At 37.3% G+C, this 27,019-nt stretch overlaps 2 protein-coding genes across 7 annotated transcripts in view; one reads left to right on the top strand and one right to left on the bottom strand.

The window, feature by feature from the left end:
- arhgap17a (Rho GTPase activating protein 17a) overlaps window positions 1–21,263 on the top strand; it is a 29,303-nt gene extending 8,040 nt beyond the window's left edge. The window contains exons 2-20 of one of the 2 annotated variants that reach the window (XM_079851092.1): window positions 3,887–3,926; window positions 7,536–7,640; window positions 7,747–7,823; window positions 9,222–9,333; window positions 9,452–9,528; window positions 9,613–9,730; window positions 10,732–10,800; window positions 10,928–11,009; window positions 12,381–12,508; window positions 13,788–13,899; window positions 13,986–14,067; window positions 14,148–14,228; window positions 15,467–15,580; window positions 15,664–15,755; window positions 15,852–16,008; window positions 16,358–16,621; window positions 17,381–17,508; window positions 18,810–19,343; window positions 21,109–21,263. In XM_079851092.1, the coding sequence (XP_079707218.1) occupies window positions 3,887–3,926; window positions 7,536–7,640; window positions 7,747–7,823; window positions 9,222–9,333; window positions 9,452–9,528; window positions 9,613–9,730; window positions 10,732–10,800; window positions 10,928–11,009; window positions 12,381–12,508; window positions 13,788–13,899; window positions 13,986–14,067; window positions 14,148–14,228; window positions 15,467–15,580; window positions 15,664–15,755; window positions 15,852–16,008; window positions 16,358–16,621; window positions 17,381–17,508; window positions 18,810–19,343; window positions 21,109–21,224 (2,488 nt within the window). In that variant the 3' untranslated portion in view covers window positions 21,225–21,263. The remainder of the gene's footprint in view (window positions 1–3,886; window positions 3,927–7,535; window positions 7,641–7,746; window positions 7,824–9,221; window positions 9,334–9,451; window positions 9,529–9,612; window positions 9,731–10,731; window positions 10,801–10,927; window positions 11,010–12,380; window positions 12,509–13,787; window positions 13,900–13,985; window positions 14,068–14,147; window positions 14,229–15,466; window positions 15,581–15,663; window positions 15,756–15,851; window positions 16,009–16,357; window positions 16,622–17,380; window positions 17,509–18,809; window positions 19,344–21,108) is intronic. The other variant, XM_079851093.1, reaches the window with a different exon arrangement.
- Window positions 21,264–24,279: 3,016 nt separating this feature from the next.
- grid2ipb (glutamate receptor, ionotropic, delta 2 (Grid2) interacting protein, b) overlaps window positions 24,280–27,019 on the bottom strand; it is a 33,879-nt gene continuing 31,139 nt past the window's right edge. For all 5 annotated transcript variants that reach the window (XM_079851413.1, XM_079851412.1, XM_079851414.1 and 2 more), the window contains one exon: window positions 24,280–25,733. In XM_079851413.1, the coding sequence (XP_079707539.1) occupies window positions 25,662–25,733 (72 nt within the window). In that variant the 3' untranslated portion in view covers window positions 24,280–25,661. The remainder of the gene's footprint in view (window positions 25,734–27,019) is intronic.

Raw genomic sequence — 27,019 nt, 5'->3', positions numbered from 1 at the left:
TACGTGATGTTTTTCTGCTGTCATATTCATGTCATTAAAAAGTAGCAAAACCCTTTGTTTAGTTAATGCCTTATACAGATACATTTTACAGATTAGAATTTTTGTTTTTTATGGTTTCGTGAAATTATCCATTTGAGTTACATTTGTGTTAACATGTATGTGTGTGCTGCTTAAATATAGACACCAGACAGATGCTGTTTTCTGCAACAGTATCTTTTCTCCTTTCACTTGCACAAAAACTTTAGATTTAGGCTAATATTCCTGAGAAAAAAAGAAAAGAAAAAACGCACAATGGATGGAATACAAACAATGAATTGTATGCAAGATTTAAGTTTTAAGTAGCCTCACTCCTGTTTACTGTATTTTGATCAATTGGTACTATAGGCGTGCAGAGAAATCCTTTTTGCTGAGCTCTGGAAACCTTTTACTTTCAGTTCTTCTTTACATGTGACATCAAGAGCTTGATTCAGACACACTCAAGATGTTTAGAGTTCAATCTGGCTTGGTTGAAGTCTTGTAGGCCTTTTTTCTCACCCTCCTGTGTTAATTGAAAGCAGCTGTCCTCCACTGTCACGAGGTTACAACTGTGCAGTTTTGGCAGGAGGAGGAACTGGGGCTGAGATTTGTGGGTAACATGGCAGACTAAAGGAAGACATGAAACTACAGAATCAGACGCTGTGTTGTGCTTTAACCACATTAGTCAGGCTCAGTTAAGCTAATGCTGATCGTCTCTGCTTTATTGCTCCTCAATAAATACAACGGCAATAATTGTTTTATTACTTTTTTTGATAACAAATATAAAACGTAAAGTCTTAAAATTACCACAATTAACTCTCGAGCCAGCTCTGGTAACAGATGTGATAGTAAATAATATAAATGACAAAAGGCATGCTTTTACATCTGGAGATTTTAGAATAATTGAAACAAAATACAATTAATAATCATAAAAAGAAATACAACTCATTGGCTTTGGGCATGAGCATTCATGATTAGAACCATAATGACAATAAATAATGCAATAAACATTAACTCACATAAAACAACATAAAATGTAACATAAACATCTTATTCATAACCACTGTAAGATTTTTTTTAAAGAAATGAATACATTTATTTAGCAAGGGTGTGTTTGTTAATTTTTTGTTATTTTGAACTTTCTATTCATCAAATAATCCTCAAAAAAAGTATGACTGCTTCAACTAGCCTAAATTATTAAGCTGCACATTTTTTTAAACATTGATAATAAGAAGAAATGTTTCTTGAGCACCAAATCAGCATATTAGAATGAAATCTGAAGGATCGTGTGAAACTGAAGAATGGAGTAGTGATGCTAAATATTCAGCTTTGCCATCATTTTAAAATACAATTTAAAATAACTGCTTTCTATTTTAATATAATCATATTTCACAATATTACTGTGTATTTTTGATCAAATAAATGCATCCGTGGTTCGCATAAGAGACGTCAAAAACATAAAAAAATCTTACCAATCCCAAACTTTTGAATGGTAGGCTATATAATGTAAATGGTAACTTTTACAATTAACCAATTATGTTATTGTTCCATTACAATCAGTAGTATTGAAATTAATTTGTTATAATTAAAGGAAACAAACCTTTATAATTTACATTTACTTTATTATACGTTTATAATTATATAATTGTTATAATTTAAGGAAACTTGATATTTATGGTAAGTTACTGCCAAGACACTGGCAAAATAAGGTCTTAGCTGTAAACAATAGCATGATTACTGTCTTCCTCCTGGAGAACAATTAAGAGTGTAAAGTGAATCTAATACTCTAGGTTATGACAGACGAGCTTACACTATTGTGTAACATGACATCCTCCATGCTTTCGAATATTACGTTGCCACAACAGAAGGTGCAGACACAGAAACAGGCCCAACTCGACACACACAGGAAACATTTCAGCAGTGTTTAATTGTCACAAATTATTGTATGATAGTTTTTATGTTGATGTGAACTTGTAGGATCATAAATTCATTCGGATCATAAACATCCACCTGTTATCACTGTTTTTCCCGCATACTTGATATCCTTTCTGATCTTCTGATCTGATCTACAGTAGCAAACACTGACTCAGGTAACACTGACAAAACAGTAAAAAGATAATTAAGGAGGACTATTTCTAGGTGAGGTCACACAACCTGTCTTCGAGTCATTGTTCTGAAACAGTAGTGTGATAGATGTTTGTGTGTGTGAACTGAGCTGGTGTTGTCCTCTCACATTCTCTCTGTCTCAGATAGAGTGCCATGGTCAAAGTTAGTTTACTATTAATAGGGCCTTAACTACTTGTTCACAAGGCCAGCAGTGGACTGCTAAAATTCCCTGGGAAAGTAAATGCCTTTTCGGACAGCTGGTTTCATCAGACAGATTGTCAGCTGTTGGCTACTCCTAGACTTGGCCATTACTAGTGTCTACACTCTACAGCAGAGGTGCCCAATCCTGTTCCTGGAGATCTACCTTCCTGCAGAGTTCAGCTCCAACCCTGATCAAACAACTGAACCAGCTAATTAAGATCTTCAGGAACACTTGATAATTACAGACAGGTGTGTTGGATGAGGTTTAGGGGCAGTCATGACTAATGGTTAGAGAGTCAGACTGGTTACCTCACCTGAAGGTTGGTTGTTCAAGTCTCAATACTGGCAGGAAGCGACTGAGGTGCCCTTGAGCGAGGCACCTAACCCCCAATCACTCCCCAGGCGCCTCAGCAAAAATGGCTGCCCACTGCTCCTTGTGTGTGTGTTTGTGTGTTCACTACCCACTACTTCTAATGTTTGCGCACTAACTTGCTTTCAATGTCTCAGAATGGCTCGATTTGCAGTAAATGTTGCTCCATACAAACTCATCTCTACATCTGCTCTGAGTTTGTATCACATAAACGTGCATTTGGGAACGCAACATGTTTCAACCATTTTTCCATGTTGTCAGCAAAAGAGAAGCTTTAAAGTCCCCATGAATCAAAATTGAAGTGTTTTGTCTTTTAGGATGAATATGTTAGCCTTACCGTTATCTATAAGCTAGTGTGCTCCAAAACAATGATAATATTCGCATTTAGAAGATAAAAGCATTCAAAACTTAGTCTCTCACTTTCGCCAATATGGATCAGGGATTTTGATGACATCACTCTGCAATTTTTCTGTCCAATCAAATGTTCTCTAGAATCTGAAGCGTCTCGCCCCCTACACTATGAATAAACGCTGAAGCTGCGGCTAAAATCGGTCACTTGTTCACACATTTACTATTTTCTACATAGTGAATGGCACAGTGCACTATGTAGGGGATAGGGAACGATTCAGACAGTGTAAATATGCTTTCCATTGGGGCGAATGAGTGATGATAGCACAGAGTGGATCATAGGCCTATGTGTTAAGTCGGCGCGGACCACAAAACGTATTGGACCCATTTGAATTCTGCACAGAATGCTGTTTTAAAGCGATATGGAGGAAATTAGGAGGAAACTGTGGCTTTACCAAGCTCAACGGCTCTTGCCGAGCTGTGAAATAAACAAAACGCTATTGGATATTTTTAAAAAGGGGACGAGCTGCTCGATATGTCACGTCCATGTTTTCCTGTTTCAGTGGAAATTATGTCAACACATTGAATAATGCTGCACGTTTAATGGCACTTCAGTGGGCCTTTAAGGGCTGGTTGTGTTTTTCCACCAAAATAAAAGCTTAATGGTTTAATGTTTAAAAATGAAGAAATGAAAACAGCCTTAAATATTAGTATTGTAATTTTATTAGAGTGAAATTGTAGTTATTAATTTATTATCATTAATATACTGTAACAAAATTTTGGCCAAACTGTGTCTTTAAATAAATATGGGATTCGTATCTAATGATCTGTTGACTTCTTTTACAGAGCGGAGAAAACAGAGGTCCTCAGTGATGACCTGTTACAGGTGACTGCTTTCCTTTCCATCTCTGTCTCCTGTTCTTTGGCTCTTATCCATCTTGCATTAAATGGTGGGAAACTAGTGAGTCACTGGCTTGGGAAAGGTGAACTCCTTTATGTCAAGCAAATACATTCCATGCAATTTATTTTTGTCACATTAGTCAGAATGTTCTCTTCCGAACGGTCAGCATAATGGTTTGCGTCACGTTGAGTCTTTTGGTCTCTTTATATGTGAAACTGTCCCCAGTGAAATTGTACAAAGTTTTGTTGCTATGGAAATTGTGCCAAAACAACCTTCTAGAAATCTAGGAACGCGATTCATTATCTGAACTTCCACCGATATTGTGTCCGCTAGCTTTTTTGACAGCTTGTTTATCGCTCTTAGCGGGCTGCGGCTAAAATTATCTCTGAGATGTTTGGACACATCAAGCGAAAATTATTCTGACATCCCCCCCCCCCCCGTGGCGCACACGTTTTTATTCTGGGTTCTGCATGGGGCTCAGGGAGGATCACAGCGGTTTCCCTTCACCCCATTCTCAGCTGTCTGGACACCCATGTTACTTCAGGGCTTCTACACTCGTGCCACTCACAGATGCATTCTGGGGACATTTTTGACAATCTTGAGCATCTGGATAGTGGCTCCCTTCCAATTTGAACAGCGTCCAGTTTTTCCCTAATCGCTTGTCCGAACAGGACGTGCCTGCGGTTTTCATTTCGCCAATGACTAATCAGTATTATAGTGGTGTTTCCCCGTTTTCTGAACATTGTATAAAATGTTCCATTACAAAAAAAGCTTATTGTTTCTGTGTTTAGTCTGCCGTTTGCATGCCAGTTTTTGTCTGTGATGGCAACAGGCAAACATTTAAAGACCTCTCACACCAGATAATCCAAACAACTCCCCTCGAACAGGATCTCCCTCAGCAGAAAAAGCCCGGACAATAACAGTCAGTGATTCCCCTTCTCATGGGGTTCTCATGCCGGAGACGCCTGAGCGGAATGTACGCTTGACCCAGCTGCGTCGGGACGGCTGTGAGGGAATGTTATGACGTAAAGGAGGCAGAGAAGTGTGAGGAGGTGCTTATCTCCTCTCCCAGCCTGTGGAATTCCTGAACTGGGCTGTTTTTGGAACATGAGTCAGATTTTTCTCTCTCTCTCTCATTCGGATCCTCACTGTTTGTTCAGTCATACCGCTCTCACAGTTCTGAAGTAACATTCTTTTCATGGTTGTTTTTAGGGCTGACATGTGTTCAAGCAGGCCCACCCTGCTCGCATTAAAAAGCTGACATGTCTGTCATGACGTTATTTTTCAAAGTCTTAGACAGTGGACCTCTTCTCTGACAAAACTTATAAGATGACTCCCGCACTTTTTTCGGAACTTATTGCGGGTAGATTGTAGCCTGGAAATCCAGACCTAAATCTGAAAGTTTAATGGTCTGGCATTGACTAATAAAAATCGGCCAGCTCGAGGGGCGGCACCAAGCATGCATGTGAAAATCTCACTGCACGCAATTGGATAACACTACGACCAATCACAACAAGCCCCATACGCTTAGACTCTTGCTGTATCCGGTCGGCAAAACAGCAAAAACGCCCTTCTTGCAAAGGAACGATTCGAGCGCCGTCTTCTGTTCCTCTTTTAGATAAAAAGCCAAGTCTAACTGGTTGATTGTAGCGGCCAAAGCTGTTTCAAACAACTGGTGTTCATCCATAGCCATCTTGCAATGTTTACTAATGACTTCGAAGTTGCAGCGCTGTCGTCATCTGTTTAGCTCGCCCCTGGCCCGCCTATATCAGATAACCCGATGTGATTGGTGCAGCTCGGCTACAAGGGCATATTTAATGAGCATCAATACTCGACGCCAGAGTAAACTCGCTGAGCAAATTCAACTTGTGCTCTCGCGAGAACTCTGGATTTCCAGGGTAGGTAGATTGTATAAGCAGCCTAAATAATAAATTAAAAAGTAAATGCCAGTCAAATCCAAAATCAATACAAACGAACATTGTACTTTGTTCATTTCACATTTTGTCAGGTCTTATTGGAGAAGTTCATTGATGGTCAGAACTTCAGAAGTCGTCAATGTGTTCTAACAGACACAATCGAAAATGCTTTGTACGCTGGCAGGGGGTCAAACAATCATATCAAGCTAGTTCATTTTACCTGTAGTAATATTTGCAAAATACTTTCTGCTGCAGATGTATTTATTGGTTTAGAATGACTTGTCTTTACTGAATTTAGACAAATCGACAAATTCCAGATTAAAAAAACTGATAAAAATCCTGAAGAGAAATCCACCAATCAGATTATCATGACATGAAATATATTGCAAAATATTCATGCCAACATATGGCTCGATTTCATTATTCACAATGCTTCATGGGAGTGATATGGCGGATATCACTCCCATGAAGCATTGTGAATAATGAAATCGAGTCATATGTTTGCATGAATATTTTGCAATATTTTAAAATGATTATTTATAGTTTATACTTGCACAATGACTATAAATCAGTAGTTTTATATTGTCAGTTATGTTTACTACATCATTTGCAGTGCTTCATGGGATTGTAGTCATTCCCTCATGATAGACCATTTGTTTTTTTTCTCTTTTCATATATTCTGTGAAATATATTTTCACAAATGTATTACATTTATTTCATTAAATTAGTTATATTTGATTGTCAATATTATATATTTAATATGATTGAAAAATAAAATTGTCTATTAAGATTATGAATCACTTGTTCACTCTTTTCGTTTTCTTTTTACTTTGTTAATCTATAGACCCTTTTCATGGACTGTGATGATGCGTTTCCATCATCAAATCTAGTAAAGTTTTTAATATTTTCGTTTTTAAAAAAGTTATAGCACATTTACAATACTATACTTTGTGTTATGTTACCTTTCTAATACAACGGCAAATTTGACATCTTTCTCTATGTATTTTTTCCCTGTTTTGAAAAGTCGTGGAATTTTTTTTTTTCCAAATTTATTTTCTTTTTTCTTTTTAGAGCAAATGCAAAAATGATATTTGCTGTCGTCTCCCATTCACGGCTATAGAAGTTTACCCATGACGATGACTTCTTCTCAGAACCTGGAAATGTGAAAAGGGTCCATCATCATTAGCACCCCTTTTTTATATAACAGACAGAAGTAGAAAGAGAGGGTCTGGCCTGCATCTGTATTTTCTATTTATGGCATCCCAGTGTTGACCTCACGCATCTAAATCTTAGGCGTCCCAATAGGGCAGATGAGTCATACTTGTCTTCTTTCTGTAACATAACATATCTTTTTCACGCCTCCAAAGGGAGGGGTGTAATAAATCGTGTTTGACCTTACCACACCCTCAAGACTATGCAAAAAATTTCTTTTAAGTCCTTCCCATCAGCAACACTTGTTAATTGACACAAACTCCAAGGCTGTAAGATTAAATGTCTAGTGAAGGCTATGAGTTTCATCTCACAGAGGCATCCATTGCTTTATTACATAACATGCCTTAGGCACTTTTTTACAGGCTGTTTACTTTCACCACAATGCAAGCAGACTTTGCATCGAGCGGTAGCCACGGCTCAATATGAATTGTGGGTTGTTATTGATGTCTTGTTTTATCCTGCACAGATTGAGCGGCGTATGGAGTCGGTGCGAGTCGTTTCGCACAACACGCACAAAAGAATGACTGCGTGTTTGCAGGGGCAGATAGGCACTGATGCTGAGAAGAGACATGTAAGGGCATAACAGTGCTTATGACTGCACAAAATATCAGTCTTCACTTTATATTTGATCTGCTTTGCACGTAATGTGTCACAAACTCTCTGTGTTTCTGTCACAGAAAAAGCTTCCACTAACAGCGCTGTCACAGGCCATGCAGGATGGTGGGAGCCAGCTGGGGGAGGAGTCTCTGATTGGGTAATTGGACAACATCAACATTTAAATTGATTTGAATTGATTTCCTCTTAAATCTGGTTCTTTATTGTTAGATTGTTAATGGATAAACTCATTGGATAATACAAATGAGATAATTGTACAAAAGAACACTATAGACATTCAGAGCAGCGCCATGACCGGTATGAAAGCGAGGCTGTGAGGGATAGACTCAGTGTTTTCAATGGCATCCTCTGTAAAAATCTGTATAAAGCTCCTAGATCACTTCTAGTTTTCCACTGCTCGTGATGTCTGGAGTTCTATGTCTACTGAAGTTTCTTGGAAATATATTTTTGCAGTGTTTCGTTGGAAGAACAATTCAAAAGCACATTAAATAACAGTACAACCCTCTGAAGAGATGTATGTCTATCCCTCACAGCCTCACTTTTATTCCCATTAAAATTGCTGTGCATAAGGTCTATATTGCTGAGCTTGAGTCACACATTTCAAAAAATGACCACAAGTGCCGGTATATTAGAGGTTTTGTACATGTTATTGTGTCAGTGCACTTTTTAATTTCAAAAGTTTGGGGTCAGTAAGATTTTAGGAAATGAATACTTTCATTCAGCAAGGATGCATTAAACTGGTAAAAAGTGACAGTAAAGACATTTTCCTATTTCAAATAAATGCTGTTCATTTGAACTTTCTATTCATCAGTAAATGTTTCACCGTTACCAGAAAAAAAATATTAAGCAGCACAACTGTTTTCAACATTCATAATAAAAAAAAAATGTAGGGTACATTTACATGGCAAAGATGTACTAAAAATGGAAACGTTTTTCCTTAAAATTTTTCGTGTACAGACATCAACGTTGTCAAAATGATCTGTTCACTGATTCACAACAACGATTAAAAAAAGCTGTATTATCCATGCCAGGCCAGTAGTTGGCGATGTCACTTTGTAAAGTAAAACTACGTGCCTATAGACTGAACTCAAAATATGCATGCGCATGACGTTTTCACAAATTCACATTTTTATAAGTTAACGGCATCGCTTTCAAAAACTTGCACTTTGAAACCTGTTTTGCGTTTGTGTTTTGAGGCCACCTTTTTGTTTGTCGTGTAAATGAACGGCCAAAACTCATGAAAAGTCTACGTTTTTAGTTGATAACGGTGTAGTGTAAACGGCCCCATGGAATGATTTCTGAAGACTGGAGTATTGACTGCTGAAAATTCAGCTTTGCCATCACTGAAGTGAATTATATGTCAAAATATATTAAAACAGAAAACTCTTATTTTAAATAATAATAATATTTCACAATATTAGTTTTTACTGTATGCATCCTTTGAGCATAAGAGACTTCTTTGAAAAATCTTACCAACCTGGTAAGTCATACAACCTCAAACTTTGATGGTAGTTTATATTCAGTATCTTCTGTGCAGAAAAATGATGGAGATGTGCGGAGATGCCGAGAACAGACTGGCATCTGAGCTAATGCAGCACGAGGTGATCATTGAGAAGGAGATCTTAGACCCCCTCAATCAGCTAGCAGAGGTACGGACTATGCATGCTAATTTCCAGCCATTCATTGGTTATCGGATATATGATCATAATTATCAATAAGGGCCAGAATTTTAATTTCGATGCATACCTAATCCTATTGATTTGTCAGGTGGACATTCCTAACATCCTGAAACAGAGGCGGCAGTTAGCCAAGCTGGTTCTGGACTATGACTCTGCCCGAGCAAGGTGACGTTTCTATCACACGTCTAGGTTTCATTATATCGTAACTCTAATTTTACCCAGTTCAAAACTGAATCGGTTTCTTCATAGGTGGTTGCAGGCAACCAAGTCGATAATCTCAGGAACAAACACACAAGCACTGACAGCCAAAGCAGACTTGCTTAAAGAAGAAGTCGACGAAGCTATGAACAAAATGGAGCTGTGTAAGGTACTGATGTGCAAACAAGCTTAAACATGCCTTACTCCTTATGAGTCGCTTGGTTATGGATTTTACACCAGCGTATGATAGCAGGGGCGTAAGAACGATCTGAAAAGTGTGGGGGAGGGGGACGCATCATACACCTCCTCTGCTTGGTTCATGAATACTAATTAGATGACAACATTAGCTCAGTTGTTCTAATTGATTTGCTGGAAGGAAAGTAAGTGGGTAGCCATGGGAGGATTGTTCGGCCAAGCACAATTCAATTCTCGAAATATAATGTTTAATATAAGTGATGCTTTCAGAAGTAGGGGGTGAATCTTGAGATTTTTGATTTTTCTAAAAGTAATATTACACTACTCTTTAATTGCTTTTAAGCAAGGATGCATTAAATTGATCAAAAGTAACAGTAAATACATTTGTAATGAAAAACCTTGATTTCTGAAGTCTGTTCAATGAAAACCGTGGCTCTTAGCCAACATTTTTTTTCTTTGTCAAATGGCAAATATGAGATTTCTTAAAACAAATCAGTGTCAAATAAGACTAGACATCAATCTGCTAAATCCAAAATTCATCTGGCGGCGGCTGAACCATCGAGCTGCTAGTCAGCCATATGATGACTGATTTATGATGCAGTGGTTGTTATAACTGCAAAAATCTGATGTGTAATCAGTGTTGTAATCATAGAGAATTTTTTGTTTCTGACTGAATAGTCAATTTTGGTAAGTGGAGACATGAAATAAGGTCTCAAACCTGCATCACCCGCATGAGCAATTAAGTCTCAGCGTGTGTGTTCCTGTACAGTACGGATTGATTGCCAGGGAACACATTACTGATAGATTGTATAGCTTGAGTACAAGTCAATTTGAATAAAAGTATCTGCCAAATGCATAATGGATTGTGTCAAGAGAATGTGGTTAAACACTGTGCTTATTTCCTGTAATAACCAATTTGAATCTGCACAGTCAGAATCATACCAATAGTTTCAATCATGTCCATTTTTTTTTAAGGATCAACTTTCAGCAGACATGTACAATTTCTTCTCAAAGGAGGCAGACTATGCCCGCTACTATGTAATGGTAAGAAGCATTTTGTTTTTCATCCATGGGTTCAGTAACTCAGTTGCTATGTATATTCATGTTCAGTTCCACAGTCCCATTGTTCATTCTGCTGTGCGTCTTTCCTCGATGTCTTCTCTGTTCTCAGTTATTAGAGGCACAAGCTGATTACCACAGAAAATCTCTCACCTTGCTCGAGAGCGTCCTGCCAACCATTCAAGCCCAACAAGGTGACGGCACAGTTTCTTATTGCTGTGTAACTAAAATAACTACCAATGAATCCTAATTCAGTGACCAATAGGCATCTGCAAAACTACTTATTTTCGGAATCGATGACTAGTTGTCTAATTATAGTTCAAAACTGAATTTTTTTTTGTCAACATATTCGCATGTTGCTCCTGACCTGTATGACTTTTTGTTGTGTAGAACATTGAACAAGTTATATTAAAGAAGGTTTCTACTACGTTTGTCCATGTAATTATAAGTGAATGGGGTCCAAAATCAACATTAAAAAAAAGCTTTTAAAAAATATTTTGAAAAGACATTTTTCTAAATATCTTTTATGTTCTGCAGAAGAAAGAGAGTCATACTGGTTTGTAATGAAAAGACGGTGAGTAAATGATGACGCAACTTTCATTTTTCAGTCCCTTTAAGGAAGCCTTGTGTAATTAAAGGGATAATGAAGGTTCTGTCATCATTTACTCACCCTCATGTCGTTCTGAACCTATATGCATTTCTTTCTTCTGCTGAACACAAAAGGAGATATGTGAAGAATGTTGAAAACCTAACAGTTTGGTTCCCATTGACTTCTTACAATGGAAGTCGATGGTAACCAGATCTGTTTAGTTACCAACATTCTTTAAAATGTGTTCCACAGAAGAAAGTCATACAGGTTTGAGGGTTAGTAAATGATGACAGAATTATCATTTTTGGGTGAACTCTGTTTAAGCTGGTTTCGTAAAAAGACGTCAATCTGAAGAGAGACGATTTTTTCCACATTTGAAAGACATACAAATACAAACACACTAATTAAAGCACTACTGCTGAAAATATAAGAACTAAAAAATATTGTAGGAAAATCTAGATAAACTATTAAACTGAGCTAGTTGGTTGTTACACGAGTTTTGGACATCGTGACCTTCCATAGTGACTAATGTAGATATATCAAACGGAAACCATGTGAATTTAGCCTGATGATGTGTTCCATTGATTTTCTGTGCAGTCCTCAGAGGCGCTTAATTGTTTTCGTTCTCATTTGTGCCCATAAATCTGGCACTCGAGTGCTATAAATTGTTGTGATGGTTTCTTGCGAGCACACGTGAGGCAAACAGACTTGATGTCCCAGCATGTGGCCCATGAGTAATATTTCTCACATCTCACCCACCTGGTTCATCGGCTTTTTTCAGAAACGGTAAGAAAGAATAAAGAGGAAAAAAAGAGTTTGAAGTGGACTTAACAGCAGGATGTAGTATTTAGTGTCTTGAAAGCAGATGAATCACAGATGAATGCTCCCTCTGTAATTCACGTCTTTTACTTTAATAAAGGGATGCTTTCAATTAATTGATGCTGCTAGTAACTAGTTATTTATGTTTTCCTGACAGATTCGTGGACTGAGAAGCCAGCGTTTGGAACTGCTCTGGATGAGCACCTGAAGCGCAGTGGCAGAGAGATCGCACTGCCTTTAGAGGCCTGCGTCATGATGCTGCTGGAGACTGGAATGAAAGAGGAGGTACGGCACGACCGAAGAGTTTAAACAATGCATCAGTCATACAAATCAAGTATTGTATTGTTGTCAGGGATGTCCCGGGCCAGTCTCAAGGGGCCATTAAGGACTGATTGGTTAAGCCTGATCCTTTATTTTAAGTCAGCTGTAATTAATGCAGTAGGTGGCGGTACGCACCTTAAAGTGGGCCTGCCAACCGCCATTAAAATGTAAAGAAGAAGCTCAAATGTGCGTGCGTGATGCGCGAGAACCGATGACGTTCATTCGAACTTCCATGTTTAGCATATTTGATGCTCACTTTTGTAACGAATCACTCAAAAGTCATTTATTTACAGTTTATTTTTTATCTGCCATCAGACTATCTGAGATGTTGCCATAACGCGTTTGCAATGTGTTGCGTCTTTCTTCGGACTTGACTTGAAAGGCGATCTGCTTCATGCTTTCTAACTTTATCTCCACTTTTTTTCTTTTCTGCTTATTGTACAAATAAAATACAAGGGGCCCGATTTACTAACAGCAAAACCTCTTTGGGCGTTAAAAACTACTGTCAGGATTTACAGTACTAAAGACGCGCAGTGAAAAATTACAGCTGAAAAGGCAATGGAAGAGAGCATTTAAATGAATCATGCAAGGTGATTTACTAAGGTTTGCGCTAGTCAATTTACTGGTATTTGTGCCATTATTTACTGGCCCAAAAAAAGCATGTCTTAAACCAGACGCTAATTTGCGCTGCGCTTGGTAGATTGTGCTGGTCATTATGGAAATGATCTGGCTGTGTCTGTGTTCAATAATTTGCACGTTGTCAGTAGATCACGCACAATCGCACATAGGCACTTTTCCCATAGGCTCCTATAGGTACTTTTTTGGAATTGCACGCTCATGCTAATTTATCCTGTTTACTAAATCTGGCCAAAGAAGTTTATATAAGTGGTACCATTTTCATAATTGTAACCGCACAGTCTATTTACAATGTCTACCGTTGTAACAGATGTTTACATCTACCAATGTCTTTATACAGTGTAGAGAGAGAGAGAGAGAGAGTGTATCTTAGAATTACTGTAGTAATTGTTATTTTGGAATTACTGAAAAACTCTGCACAGCTCTGTTTAGATTGATTTTAATAACTTTAATGTACTTGATGTGCACGAAGCACTAGGAAAATACAACTGTCACTGCAACTGTCAAATAAACTTTTAATAGTATGTTAGAAGATGAATTTGGGTCTTGGCTTTCTAATAGTCTAAATATACCTGAAAATATGCTCTTTAATTTCGTCATTCTCCAGGGTCTTTTCAGAATAGCTGCAGGAGCCTCTAAACTGAAGAAGCTGAAGGCAGCTCTGGATTGCTCCACCTCACAGCTGGAGGAGTTTTACTCCGACCCACATGCCGTTGCTGGTACAGCCTGTTTTGTTGTATGTATAAGTAATGTGTCTTTCGCACTTAATGAATGTTAATTTGGTATCGTACTCTCCTGGTTTTAGGGGCATTAAAGTCATATCTCAGAGAGCTGCCTGAACCTTTGATGACTTACCAGATGTATGATGAGTGGATACAGGCATCCAAGTAAGCCATCTTGCAGTACTTTACATAAAGGTTTAAAGGAATCATGTTTGTGTTGCTGATTACTGTGCTTTTACTTTAAGTGTCTCTGACCCAGACAAGCGGTTACAGGCTTTGTGGGTTACCTGCGATCAGTTACCAAAAAACAACAAGGCAAACTTCAGGTAGGTTTCAGTTAAATCTGAATGTGAAGTGTAATTAGCTTGTGCAAAGTTCTGGGGTTCTATGTATAAAACTCCACCGATTTTATCTTAAAACGTGATTGCACAAATGTTTTTAGATTGATTGATTAAAGTTTTAAATCATTTGCATATTATTTCCATATGCATATTGCCATCCAGACACATGATACTACGCAGTTTAGAAACTAGGACCTAGGAAATAAGATATTATTTATATTAAAAATAAATATTATTATATTAAAAATAAATATTATATTAAAAATAAATATTATTATATTAAAAATAAATAAGAGTAAATAAAATAATACTAAATAAAGTTACTAATAAATTGTAAATACATTTCTTCTTAATATCTTTTTTTCCCAGTAAAATATTAAGACTTATATTAATATTATATATTTAAGAATGTATCTTGAATATCATCGGACTGAAACCGCACTGTTTCTGAACTCCCTGAAACGTCTCAATTGTAGTCTTGAGTTTTCTTCTGGGAACGTACAGTACACATCATAATAGAAAGGTGCTGCAACAATGTAAAATATGTGAGCAAATAACCCCAAAAACAAAATCAAAACTTTGAAAAGGGCATGAAAGGTCCCCTTTCAGACAGTACTCAACAACAAATGCTAGACTAAGACACTCTTCTCCGCTCCTTATTCAAACAAGCAGTGCGTTATTTACAGTACCTTTGCATTGCAAGCAAGCAGAGACATCCGAACTCCGTGCGGCACTTCATTCACTAAAGAAGCGCTTAGAGTTAAGAGGTTTGACTGACAGTTTAAAAATCCAATAGAGTTTAGTCACAAGCTCTTTTAAATGCTTTTCATTGGTTAGAAGTATGAAAAACCCACACACAGACATAAAGGGTGATCAATAATAATGACTTATAAGAAATAAAAATATGGTGAAAACCTATTATTTTTTTATAATATTTAGATATATTTAAAATATACATATACATACATATATATATATATAATTTTTTTTTTTTTTTTTTTTTTTTTTTTTTTTCTAGTGTAGAAACAAAAATGTTCTGACACCAGCAGATCACTGAAAGAACTTTTTTTTTTTAATTATAATTAAAGACCATGTGTGCAAAGTTTATTTTCTTTAGAATCCCGCTTTCCCGTTTACTACAACAACAGAGGAGTTCCAGATGGTGATTAAAAATTGTTTTTAAATTGCATTCTTCTGATTCGGGAATTTGCTCTGTTTTTCAGATACCTTATTAAGTTCCTTGCAAAGCTCGCACAGGAAAGCGACGTTAACAAGATGACCCCCAGCAACATAGCCATTGTCCTTGGACCCAATCTACTGTGGGCCAAAACCGAGGGGTCAGAATATTCTGCAATATCCAGCAAACACGCTAACTTATTTAATTGTGCCTTTTTCTGAACTCTCTTCTCTTTACCCACAGGAGTCTAGCAGAAATGGCTGCTGCAACCTCTGTCCATGTGGTTACTATTATTGAACCCATCATTCAGCATGCAGATTGGTTTTTCCCTGAAGGTAGGGGCCATAAAGCTTTAAATATATGGTATTTTCCAATGAAAAAAAGTATTGCTATCAGTTTTAAGATTAACCTGTTTCTTGTTATTCCTTCAGATGTGGATTTTAATGTATCAGGCATGTTTTCGATGCCCGCACCACTTCCAAACAACGTCAACCACCTGACCCCGCCAGATTATGACTCGGGCACCATAGAGAGGAAGAGACCTGGCAGCATGGTGGGCCCAGATGGTGAATTGCCCCGGAGAGACAGGTACCACACAAATTTCACACACATTTTTTATTAACAGTTTGATTCCCTGAATCAGTCACACTGGTTATTTCCTCTTGCTTCACAAAGATATGCAATTAAATTGAATTTAGATTGATCAATTCACTTTAATTGAGCAATTAAAACAGCGGATTAGATTACATTCACCATTAACCTCTGGGGCATTGTCAGTTCTACTGATAAATCTCTTGCTTTTCCCTTTTAACCCTGCAGTATGTGTGATGTGAGTGGGGGTTCTACCAATGCAGATTACCCTCTTGGTTTCTGTGGTGTCGCTCTCCTGGGAACTTATTAGCACTAGTGGTGTCTTTGCTGTCTTTTCTTTCTGTAGCTCTGCTAATAAATTAATGGACCACAATCCTCGTAGAGGCAATACTGTACCTAGAAAGCAGCACGCTTCACCTGGCTTCCAGCCCCCGCTGCCCCCAGTGGAGGCTGCAGGTAGTGCAGGGGGTCAGTCTGTGACTGAACTCTTGCTCCAGCAGCCTGCACATGCGGGCATGGGCTTAGAGAGCTGCCAGCCCGGGCTGGCGCTGGGGATGGCCGCCCTGGCAGCAGCACAGCAGCTTCTAGCTCAGCATACTGAGGAGATCAGGTAAGACTCCTGCAATGTGCCGGACCAGTGCAATGCATTAATGAATCAGCCAAGCATGCACACGGAGATGCTGTGGAGGGACAAAACGGGTCTTTTAACTCTCTTGCTTTTCAGTAACCGATGGCAATTAGCTATGATTGATGAATTTATGAAGGTGTCTGATAACAGGGGAGTTCATGAGATAAAGCAAGTAGTATTCGACTGGTCATGTGATCTAATCGTGTCTGTCCCCATTCTCTTACTCCATTTAAAACAAAACAGCTTTTATTAGGCTACACTGTCTTGACAGATAAAATAAGCAAAAATTAATTTTAAATGTTTGACTTAAGTGTAGCACTTTTCACAGTATACACTGTTTACACGAAATCAAGCATTTGAGAATGCTGTATAGTAGTAATACCCTACACAAGTATACTGCATGTATGCGGAAAATTTGGACATGCTTATAAAAGCAACTTCATATAAAGAGCTGTGTGATAATACAGTTTACATTTTGCAATGATATAAAGTCACACTATTCTGTATTGTATATTGCTAGACCTAGAAAAGTCATGTAAATTAATAAAATCATTTTAGTAATGGTTTTCACTTAAAAAAAAATGCTGAATGGCTAACCGTTTCAAACGATTTAATATTAAAATATTCCGTCAGAAAAGGATTAAGTTCGTATTTATTTGCAGTATGCATTTTGTGGAATGTCAATGTTGCGGAATGTTATTAAATATTATTGGTTGATTTTTCTCTCCGTTTGCTTAACAGCTCAAAGAACCGAGACCCTGCTTCAACTCCTCCAGCTCAGAGAAACGGCACTGGAGGATCAGGACAGCTGAGTGTGGGGACGCCTGTGGCTGGATCTTCAGGACCCAGTCCTCACATGGCTCGCAGAGGTCAGTGGACTTTAGGCTCTGATATGGTTACAGCACAGTTCTTATTCATTCTTCCCTTGGAGGTAAAAAGACATTTGAAATGCCTGATCAGTGATATAATGTTAGTGAACATCCCAGCACCACCCGCGTTTAGCTGAATCTGTAAATATGCGCTGGATGCTTTCCTCTCAATAACAAAATAAAAATGTAACAAAAATGAGAGTGGTGAGAAGATCAGTTTTAGAAATCATAGTGACATGGATATATTTGCACCATCTCTGCGATTCGGCACTCCAGTCAAGTCACGTCACGTTTATTTATATAGCACTTTACACAATAGATTGCTTTAAAGATAGCAGCCTAAAGCCGGGCTCAAACTCAAAAAAGTTTTGAAATCTTATATTATTGTGAAATGTGGTTGCATCACGCACATAAGGAGAATCTTCACAGATTGTCTTTTTTCAAATCTCAAACCTGCACACGCTACAAGATTATCATGCTAGATTTTGCACCTCACGGGGAAGCGGATATAAACAAAATGGATACTGTGTCTAATAACTTGCTGTAGACATTATGAGAGCAGTCGTGTTGTTGCCACATTTTGACCAGCCGTTCCTCCATCTCTGTCGTCCACCGGACCTGTAGAGCTGCTTGTTTCATGGTTGACATTTCAAAAGTTCCGTCACTTCCGTCTCCTTGTAGACTTGTCTCTCATTGGCTATTGTGGAAGTAATCATCCCGATGCAAAATCCTAAATATCAAACATGTTTTATATTATTCGAGAGGTTTAAGATTTATATGTAAATGCCTCACATTACCAGATAATCTGGGCCGAACATCGGAACCGACTGATCCCCTGAATGTTATTTATTTATTTATTTATTTATTTATTTATTTATTTATTTATTTATTTATTTATTTATTTGTTGTTGGGAGGGGTAAATCGACCTGAAACTCCTGTAGTCTGAGCATGGCTTAACAGTATTAAACATAAAAAACAGTGTCAGTGTCACATTCAATTAGAATTACAATTTTAACTTAACTATAATTTTAACTTCTTAATTTAACTATGAAGAAGCTCTTCAGCGCCTGACCTCTACAGACCGAAAAGAACAAATGAATCGGAGAAGATTTCCAATTCAAAGAGGGTAGAGCCCCAGGAAAGTTTGCTATGGCTAGCTGTCTCGTACTTTAAAACAAACTTCGAGATGACGTCACACCAGTTCATTCTTCGATTTCACTTCAAGTAAATCAGGGACTTTATATGAAAGCAGCTCAGAACCCCAGAAAGAGCTCATTTTAAGTTCTCTTTTTATTTGTAGGTACAAAGAAGCCAGCCCCAGCTCCTCCTAAGCCAGCCAACCCTCCACCAGGCCAACCAACCAATCAGTCAGTACAGCAAACCTCTTCAGGCACCCCTCAGTCTCTCAGCCCCTCCCCTAGACCACTTTCTAGTTACTCTCCCACCAATCTGAGCCCCCCACAAACACAGGCTCAAACAAACGCGAACCCTCGTCGCTATTCGAACATCCAGGCTCCCATTCAGGCACCCAACCATCCACCCCCTCAGCCTCCCACACAGGCCACACCCCCTCCCCAACCCACTGCTCCTGGTGACCCCGGAGAAGACCCCTCCCCTCCAAGCACTCCCACTCCTCCAAGCACCCCTCCACCCACGGCATTGTTTCACGACAGTCCCAGTCCCACGGCTCCACCGGTGTTCCAGTCAGGATCGCTTCCTCGCCCGAGGCCTGTGCCTAAACCACGCAACAGACCTACTGTTCCCCCTCCGCCCCAACCTCCAGCCACAGGAAGCGACAGCAATGGAATTTGCAGCGCTGCCTTCAAAACAATGGGTGAAGCTCTTTTATTTCCGTCACACTAGCTTCTGTCTAACAGCATGTTTGTTTGCATTTCTGTGAGGTTTCAGGGCACATGAAGGCTGTGTCTGAATGCTGAAAGTTTGCAGTCTGAATCCAATGTTTGATCAACATTCTGTCTGCTAAGATGCCTTTATAAGCCTTTATAAATGTAGTTGCTAAATCAAAAAAGAGCTGACAATTCTCACTTCTCGTACCAGCAAGATATCTCATTCTTTTTTTTGTTGATGAAATGGATTCAATTGCAATACCACTGCTTTTACATAAAGATAGTTCGTTTTTTAGTAATTTAATTAAGACATGATTTCACATCAGAAAGCCTATACAGAGATTACACTATGAATGAATGTGTCCTGCTCTTAAGTTTAACAGCAGTTTAAAATAAAAACAATATAAGAGTTAACAGACTAACATTTTAGAATTGCACCACCTGGCTGTGAAAACATTTGGTCGCTTCATTGTCATAAGAGCATTTTTGGTATGTATCAGTAGTGACTGAAGATTTACCCTTTTCTGCTTAAAGTCCCCTTGTAGTCAATCATTTTATCCCTTAAAACTCATCTTTGATCACCAAAATGACATATTTAAATGTTTGTTCCTTGAAAAAAAAAAATGTCTTCATGTAACTCCACACCCTTGCTTTATTTAGTATACGCAGTTCTAAGAATTTGCAAATTAGCCCCGCCTCCACTCACTCACACCAGCTCAAAGATCCACTCATTGACGATCACACGTTGAGGTAATTGGTTACAAGGTAGTTAGTGACGTCAGAAACACCAGCGATTTCAAATCGTGTTTTTGAAACTGTCTTTGGTTCACTGCCGTTTTAAGGAGAACATACTCAGCAATGGTGTTGACTTATGAATTGTACATGGTTTGTCTTAAAGCATGTTAAAAACACCACATAGACATAAAACAACATTAAAAGCTTGATTTTCACCACAGGGGGTGTACTTTAATACTAAAGAATAGTGCCCAGAATAGTGCCCAAAACTGCATTAATACACTGCTTGCTATGGCTTAATTAACAATTTGTTCATGTAAATATTAATAAATTCAGCTATTTATGCTTTAGTGAGATGTGTTACAGAATATTTAAGTGGGGATTCAAACTTGCAACCATTTTGCAAAAATCACCGTTTCTTAAATGAAGACAGCCATTAATATTAGTTTTGTAATTTTAATGTTGTTCTGTAAAATAATAATAATAATAATTGTTATTAATAAATTAGTGATACAATTTTATTTTACAGGACAATGGTATTATTACTATATTAATATATTTCTTCACTGGCTTAACTTGTATAATTTAATAATAAATTATTATTATTATTATTACTTCTACTACTGCTATTATTATTATTGTATAGTCATGTTTTAAAACAACATTGTTAATATGGCCATGTGGTCTGAAATGGTTTTAAAAAATATATATATACATAGAGTCTAGGGTGAATTATATCCTCATGATAAAATCGACTTCCTGGGGTTGTGCAAAAAAACTTAAATAAATCAGTTATTAAATCTCACTTCTGTGTAGCGGTTATTGGAGACTTAAAAATAATGGGTATCATGTTGGTTGTAAAATATTGGTTCATCTCTTCCTGTCTGCATGGCGTCATAGCAAGTCAAACAGCATTTCCATTCATTAGTTCTGTTTATCTCAAACAAGCTGAATGATTTTTATTACTAACAATCCATTAATCTGTATGGTCTAACGTCCTAATCTTGTGTCTTGCAGATTCGGGGATGACATTTAAAGCACTTGGTCGAGCTCTTATTCCTGACATCGCCGTTGAGAAGCCTGTTACCCATCTGAAGGACTCAGACCTTGACACAGAGAGCACCGTCCTGTAAAGATGGCCTTGACCCTGACACCCTTTCCCTTAACCAAAGGTTTGCTAAAGGGCTGCTCTTCTCACATTACCAAAGTGTTTATCATCTTGGCTGTACTTCTCAAATATCCTACACTTAAGACAATCAACAATCCCAGTGGCACCAGGGATACAAACGCCCCAAGATGTAGCATGTTTATTTAAAGCTGCTGATGACAGCAACAACAAAAAAAAAGGCCTGAATTGCATGAGGAACTAGGTCTGTACAGTGATGGGTGTATTTGGTGAACAAGAAACTAAATTGATTGTTATGAGGTACTTTGAGGTGAGTCTTAAGTGGCCTTAGCTAAACAAAGCAAATACTCTAAATAAAAGGTGAAGACACTAAATCAAATGCAAAAACTCTGGCTTTTTGTATAGCTTGTGACTGCAGGTCTCCAGTCAGCCAATACAGTACATTCCTTCTTTTCATTTGCAAGCCTTAATATTCCAGTTTGGATACTACTTACATGCAATACATTGGTTTAAAGTATACAAATGCTTAATGATTCATTTTCTGCCTTTCACAGCTGATGTTTTCATAATTTTGGGGCATTAATATGACTGGACCTAAATATATGTGGTAGAGCACCACTCAGCTATGTGTAAAAGTAATCCTGACTGGTGCGTATGTGAAAGAGGCTATATGTTATTGGACATTTGATTGCTAAAAGTAGAGTTAAAGTGTTCCGCTGTCAGTTTATGTGATGGAAAAGGTCAAAACATGTGCTTTAGTGATATCCTGGTATGGAAACCTTATGTTATGGCTTTGTTTGTATGTTTACCAGGCCTTGACAAGGATAGCTTTGTATTTCCCTCCTTTTATCCCAGATATGGTACCAAAGTGGGGGAAAATGTGCCACTTGGATGTTATTCTTACTGTATAATAGCTAAGAGCAGACATTATTGCTTACATTTTTCCTCCTCGTCTCACATTCTATAAAGTCTCCATTACAAGTATTAAAATAATTCAAAATTGTTTTTACTGATATTGCAACTTAACCATTTTGCAAGATCACAAGAATGAACCCCAGTGGCGATTATCATCGGCCTGTCAATCATGTGAAGATGTTTGATTAATTGATTCATCATGTTCACATGATTCTGATCGATTCTCAAGTGAGAGAAAAATGTAGGCGATCATGGTCACTGTTAGCTTCTCTTTCTACATTTTCCTTGCCTTTACCATGCTGCCTTACCCAAGTACACTTACAAGAGTTATTTTACCAAGGTTTGGAAAGTAAACTTCACACTTATGAAACTAAATGTTGATGGTGCGTTTGAAGTTCAGAGGCTTCATGTCAGAAGACTTTATAAAAAAAAGCTAAATAAATGCCTTGTATTACTGCTTCAAAGTGAAATAAAAAAAAAAGTGAAACAAGAACTGGTCTTTCAGTGTTTCATTATGTAGTTGTTGACTTCTCAGATGTAACATTTACATTCAGTTGAATTAAATGTTATATGCTCATTAATTGAATAACCTATTCAAGTCTTTTTGTACGTTTTACATGCCTACTTACAAAATAAATGATTATTTTATGTGATAAAAGAAACCATAGTTATGAGAAGCAAGTACTGAGCACAGCTTTAGGCCATCAGCTTCCTATCTACTAGAGGACAGTTAGGTAGTTATGCAGTGTTCTGGATTTTCCTATAAAAAAACATAACTGCAGAACAAACACAATAGCCAATCATAATCAAGACAGCTCTAATACATGTGTATGCATTAATATTGGATCTAAATAAACCCAAACAATTGTGCTGTACACTGTAAAAAAAATATTGTTGGTTTAACTTAAAAGGGTTAGTTCACCCAAAAATGAAAATTCTGTCAGTAATTACTCACCCTCATGTTGTTCCAACCCCGTAAGACTTTTGTTCATCTTCGGAACACAAATTAAGATATTTTGAAGAAAGTCGGTAACCAAACGACTGATGGACCCCATTGACTTCCATAGTAGGAAAAAAAAAATACTATGGATGTCAATGGGGACCAGCAACTGTTTAATTACCAACCTTCTTTAAAATATCTTCTTTTGTGTTCTACAGAAGAAAGGAAATCATACAGGTTTGGAACAACTTGAGGGAGAGTAAATGATGACAGAATTTTCATTTTTGGGTAAACTATCCCTTTAAAGGGTTAGTTCACCCAAAAATAAAAAAAATCTGTCAGTAATTACTCACCCTCATGTTGTTCCAACCCGGTAAGACTATTGTTCATCTTCGGAACACAAATTAAGATATTTTTGTTGAAATGGTGAGTGTGAGCATAGTGTCTAACATGAAACATTGTTTTAGTTAATACAGTGGAGATTTGTTCAATCAACAGAAACTCAAAATATTGTTATCTGAAGAACCACATTAATTGAGTTGATTTGACAAAAGAAAAAAAGTTGAGATAAATCATGAAAATTATATTTTACAGTGTATAGACCTTGTGTTGTTTGTTACGTTTGGCTTTTCTCCTCATTCAGATGTTTCTGCACCTTAGATTAGTGTAAAGAACCCGATATAAACAAGATCTCATTCCAACATTATAAAATGTATCTATTTATGAAGAAAGAATTTAGCCTCATAGGATTTTTTTTGTGCGTGTGTGTGTTCATGTATGATTAAAGGGTTTGAGGGTCTTGAAGAGGCTTGCAGAGGTTTATTATCAGTCGTTTTCATGTATCCTCCTTACTCTTTATGTGATGACAGGGCGATATATATATATATATATATATATATATATATATATATATATATATATATATATATATATATATATATATATACATATCTAAGATCTTTGGTATTTGAAGCACTTATAGTGTTGCCTGGTAACAAGGACGTTATGATGACGTTCATATTGGATGTGGAAAGTGCCTCGAAAAAAAAAGATTTATGTGTAATTTTGAAAGTATAAATGCATTTAAAAAAAGCTCTTTACAATTTGGCACGAGTAGATACAGTTGAAGTTACACCTTAAATTCAAATGTAAAACTGTGGTTAATTGTAACAATAAAGCAACTGTTAAAAAGAAACAATACAATTTTAAGAATTTTCCCATTATTTATTTATCCAGTCAATCAACAGTACAACCAAACATATGTTTATTCTTTATTGCCTTATTGTCATATGTGGAAAAATAAAGAGCGTCTACCCTGAAGAATAATGCCAATAACAGGAAATTACTGAGATAAATATCAGCATAGTATTGGCAACTATTTTTCAATGTAATATTAATTCCTTTGTGTACATACATTGTTTTCAGGGGAAAAATCAAAGCGTGACTCCAAAGCTCCATTAAAACAGTTACAGTAAAAAATAAAAAAAATAAAAATAATTACACAGAGATTAATGTTCGCAAAAGCGTGTTTATTCAGGCAAAACAAATTAGACATCTCAATAAAACGCAGCAATATGTGGCCTGTTGATATTGAAGCCGATATAGAACTGCTCAGGAAAACACTAGGCTAGTCACGCCAACAGTTTGTACACAAATATTAATTTACAACTAATTAATTCGATAAAACAAGTTCAATATAACAAATTGATACAGAAACAATCAAAACGTTAATACATTACATAAATAGAAATACTTTGCTACATGCAAATGCAAATTGTGTTTTCTCCTCATCTATGGTCTTTGATTTAGAGAAAGAATTCTGACAAAGAAAAATACACATGACACAAAGACAGGCAATAAGGAAGATCATGCATTTGTTCAGAACAGAAGGCGTCAGGAAGAAATGCATTATGTTACCTTAAACAATAATACCTAAAAAAGTCAGACAAGCTACATACTCATGTTAAAACAGCAGATGGTTTGTGTACCCTTCTGCCATTTAATAATGTGATGCTTTATCGTCGTCTTTTCATAGCTGAAAAACGATTTCGTGATGTAAAACTTGCCACAGATTCTCATGCGAGATGGAACCACCGATGTACAACTAGTCTTGCAATACAGATTTGGAAGCTAGTTTTAGAGAAGGGTGTGCACTCTTGTTCGGCTGTGGTATCAGCGAATCACAATGGAGTTCAACAATAAAACACTAATACTGTGAAGGATTTAAATCTCATTTGAAACTTCTTTAGTGTGTTAAAATACATTTGGCTTGAGGATGAGTAAACATTCATTCACCTCGGTACCAAAAATATACCATCAAAAATACCATCAATTGAAGTGTTTATGTTCCCGTTACATTCTAAGCAGCAAATCCCAAAAACAAAATGAATAATAATTAAGCTATATCAATATACTTTCTCAATGAACAGGCTGAAAGTTCTGTATAAAATATATATATTCTTTATTCTAAAGAGATTTTTAATTCATCCAAGACGTTTTAAAGTAAGGTTTGTCCTTTCACGCTATCAAGTTCTCTGTGTTTATTGGCACATGGGCATTCTGGGTTAGAGACAGCAGGTGCTGTTGCTTTCACCAGGCCAACGGTGAGGCTATTCTGGGGCTTCTGGGGTTTTCAGTTCCTTGTGTCTCGCTCAGTGCTCTCTATTGAAGAGAGAAACAGCAAACTCTCACCTCAGGTGACTTTGGTGCCAATTTTTACCCCCACTTTTATTATTAATTGTACAAAACAAAACCGGGAACAACCAGAAACATAAGGCACATGATGAACAAAGCTTGCAAAAATAGGCTATTACATATACAGTCATGTGAAAAAGAAAGTACACCCATTTGAATTCTTTGGTTTTACGCATCAGGAGTCAGGACATACTAAAAATCATCTGGTCTTTAGCAGGTCTTAAAATTAGGTAAATACAACCTCAGATGAATAACAACATGACATTTACACCGTGCCATTATTTATTTAACAAAAATAAAGCCAAAATGGAAAAGCCATGTGTGAAAAACTAAGTACACCCTATAATATGATGTAAAACCACCTTTAGCAGCAATAACTTGAACAAATCATTTTCTATATGACGTTATCAGTCTGTTACATTGTTGTGGAGTAATTTTGTCCCACTCTTCTTTACAACGTTGCTTCAGTTCATTGAGGTTTGTGGGCATCTGTTTATGCACAGCTCTCTTAAGGTCCCGCCACAGCATTTCAATCAGGTTGAGGTCTGGACTCTGACTGGGCCAGTGAAACACCTTGATTCTTCTCTTTTTCAGCCGTTCTGTTGAAGATTTGCTGTTGTGCTTGGGATCATTGTCCTGTTGCACGGCCCAATTTCAGCCAAGCTTTAGCTGTCGGACAGATGGCCTCACACTTAACTCTAGAATGCATTGGTATACAGAGGAGCTCATGGTCAACTCAAAGACTGCAAGCTGTCCCAGTGGCTGCAAAACAAGCCCAAAATCATCACCCCTCCACCATTGTGATGGACAGTTGGTATGAGGTGTTTGTGCTGATATGTTATGTTTGGTTCTCGCCAAACATCTCCACTTTGGTCTCGTCAGTCCAAAGGACATTGGGTCTCATTCACCAAGTATGCGTACACACGAATTTGTGAGTGAAATCTGTATATGAACGTTTTCACAAACAAATCATGATTCATCTATAACTTTCCTTCTAAAATGTATTTTTAATCACGAAAAAATGAAAGAACAACTGAAACCATTCGTATACACAAATGACATACTCTTGGTGGCCTTATAAACATGTTAAGATGAAATTAAATAGGCTATATTTCATCATATATAGGCCTATCAGCTGTGCATAAAGATGCAGATATGCGTATGTACAGCTGGCTAATCAGAGGTCTGTAATTTTTGTATAAAAGGTGTTTATTGCTTTTGAACTTTTTCTGAGGATGGCACTCTTGGGATGG

The sequence above is a fragment of the Squalius cephalus genome, assembly GCF_949319135.1.
Source record: "Squalius cephalus genome assembly, chromosome: 19".
In the NCBI taxonomy this organism is placed as follows: domain Eukaryota; kingdom Metazoa; phylum Chordata; class Actinopteri; order Cypriniformes; family Leuciscidae; genus Squalius; species Squalius cephalus.
The sequence above is the reverse complement of the archived record's forward strand: the minus strand, read 5'-3'. Positions and strand labels throughout refer to the sequence as shown.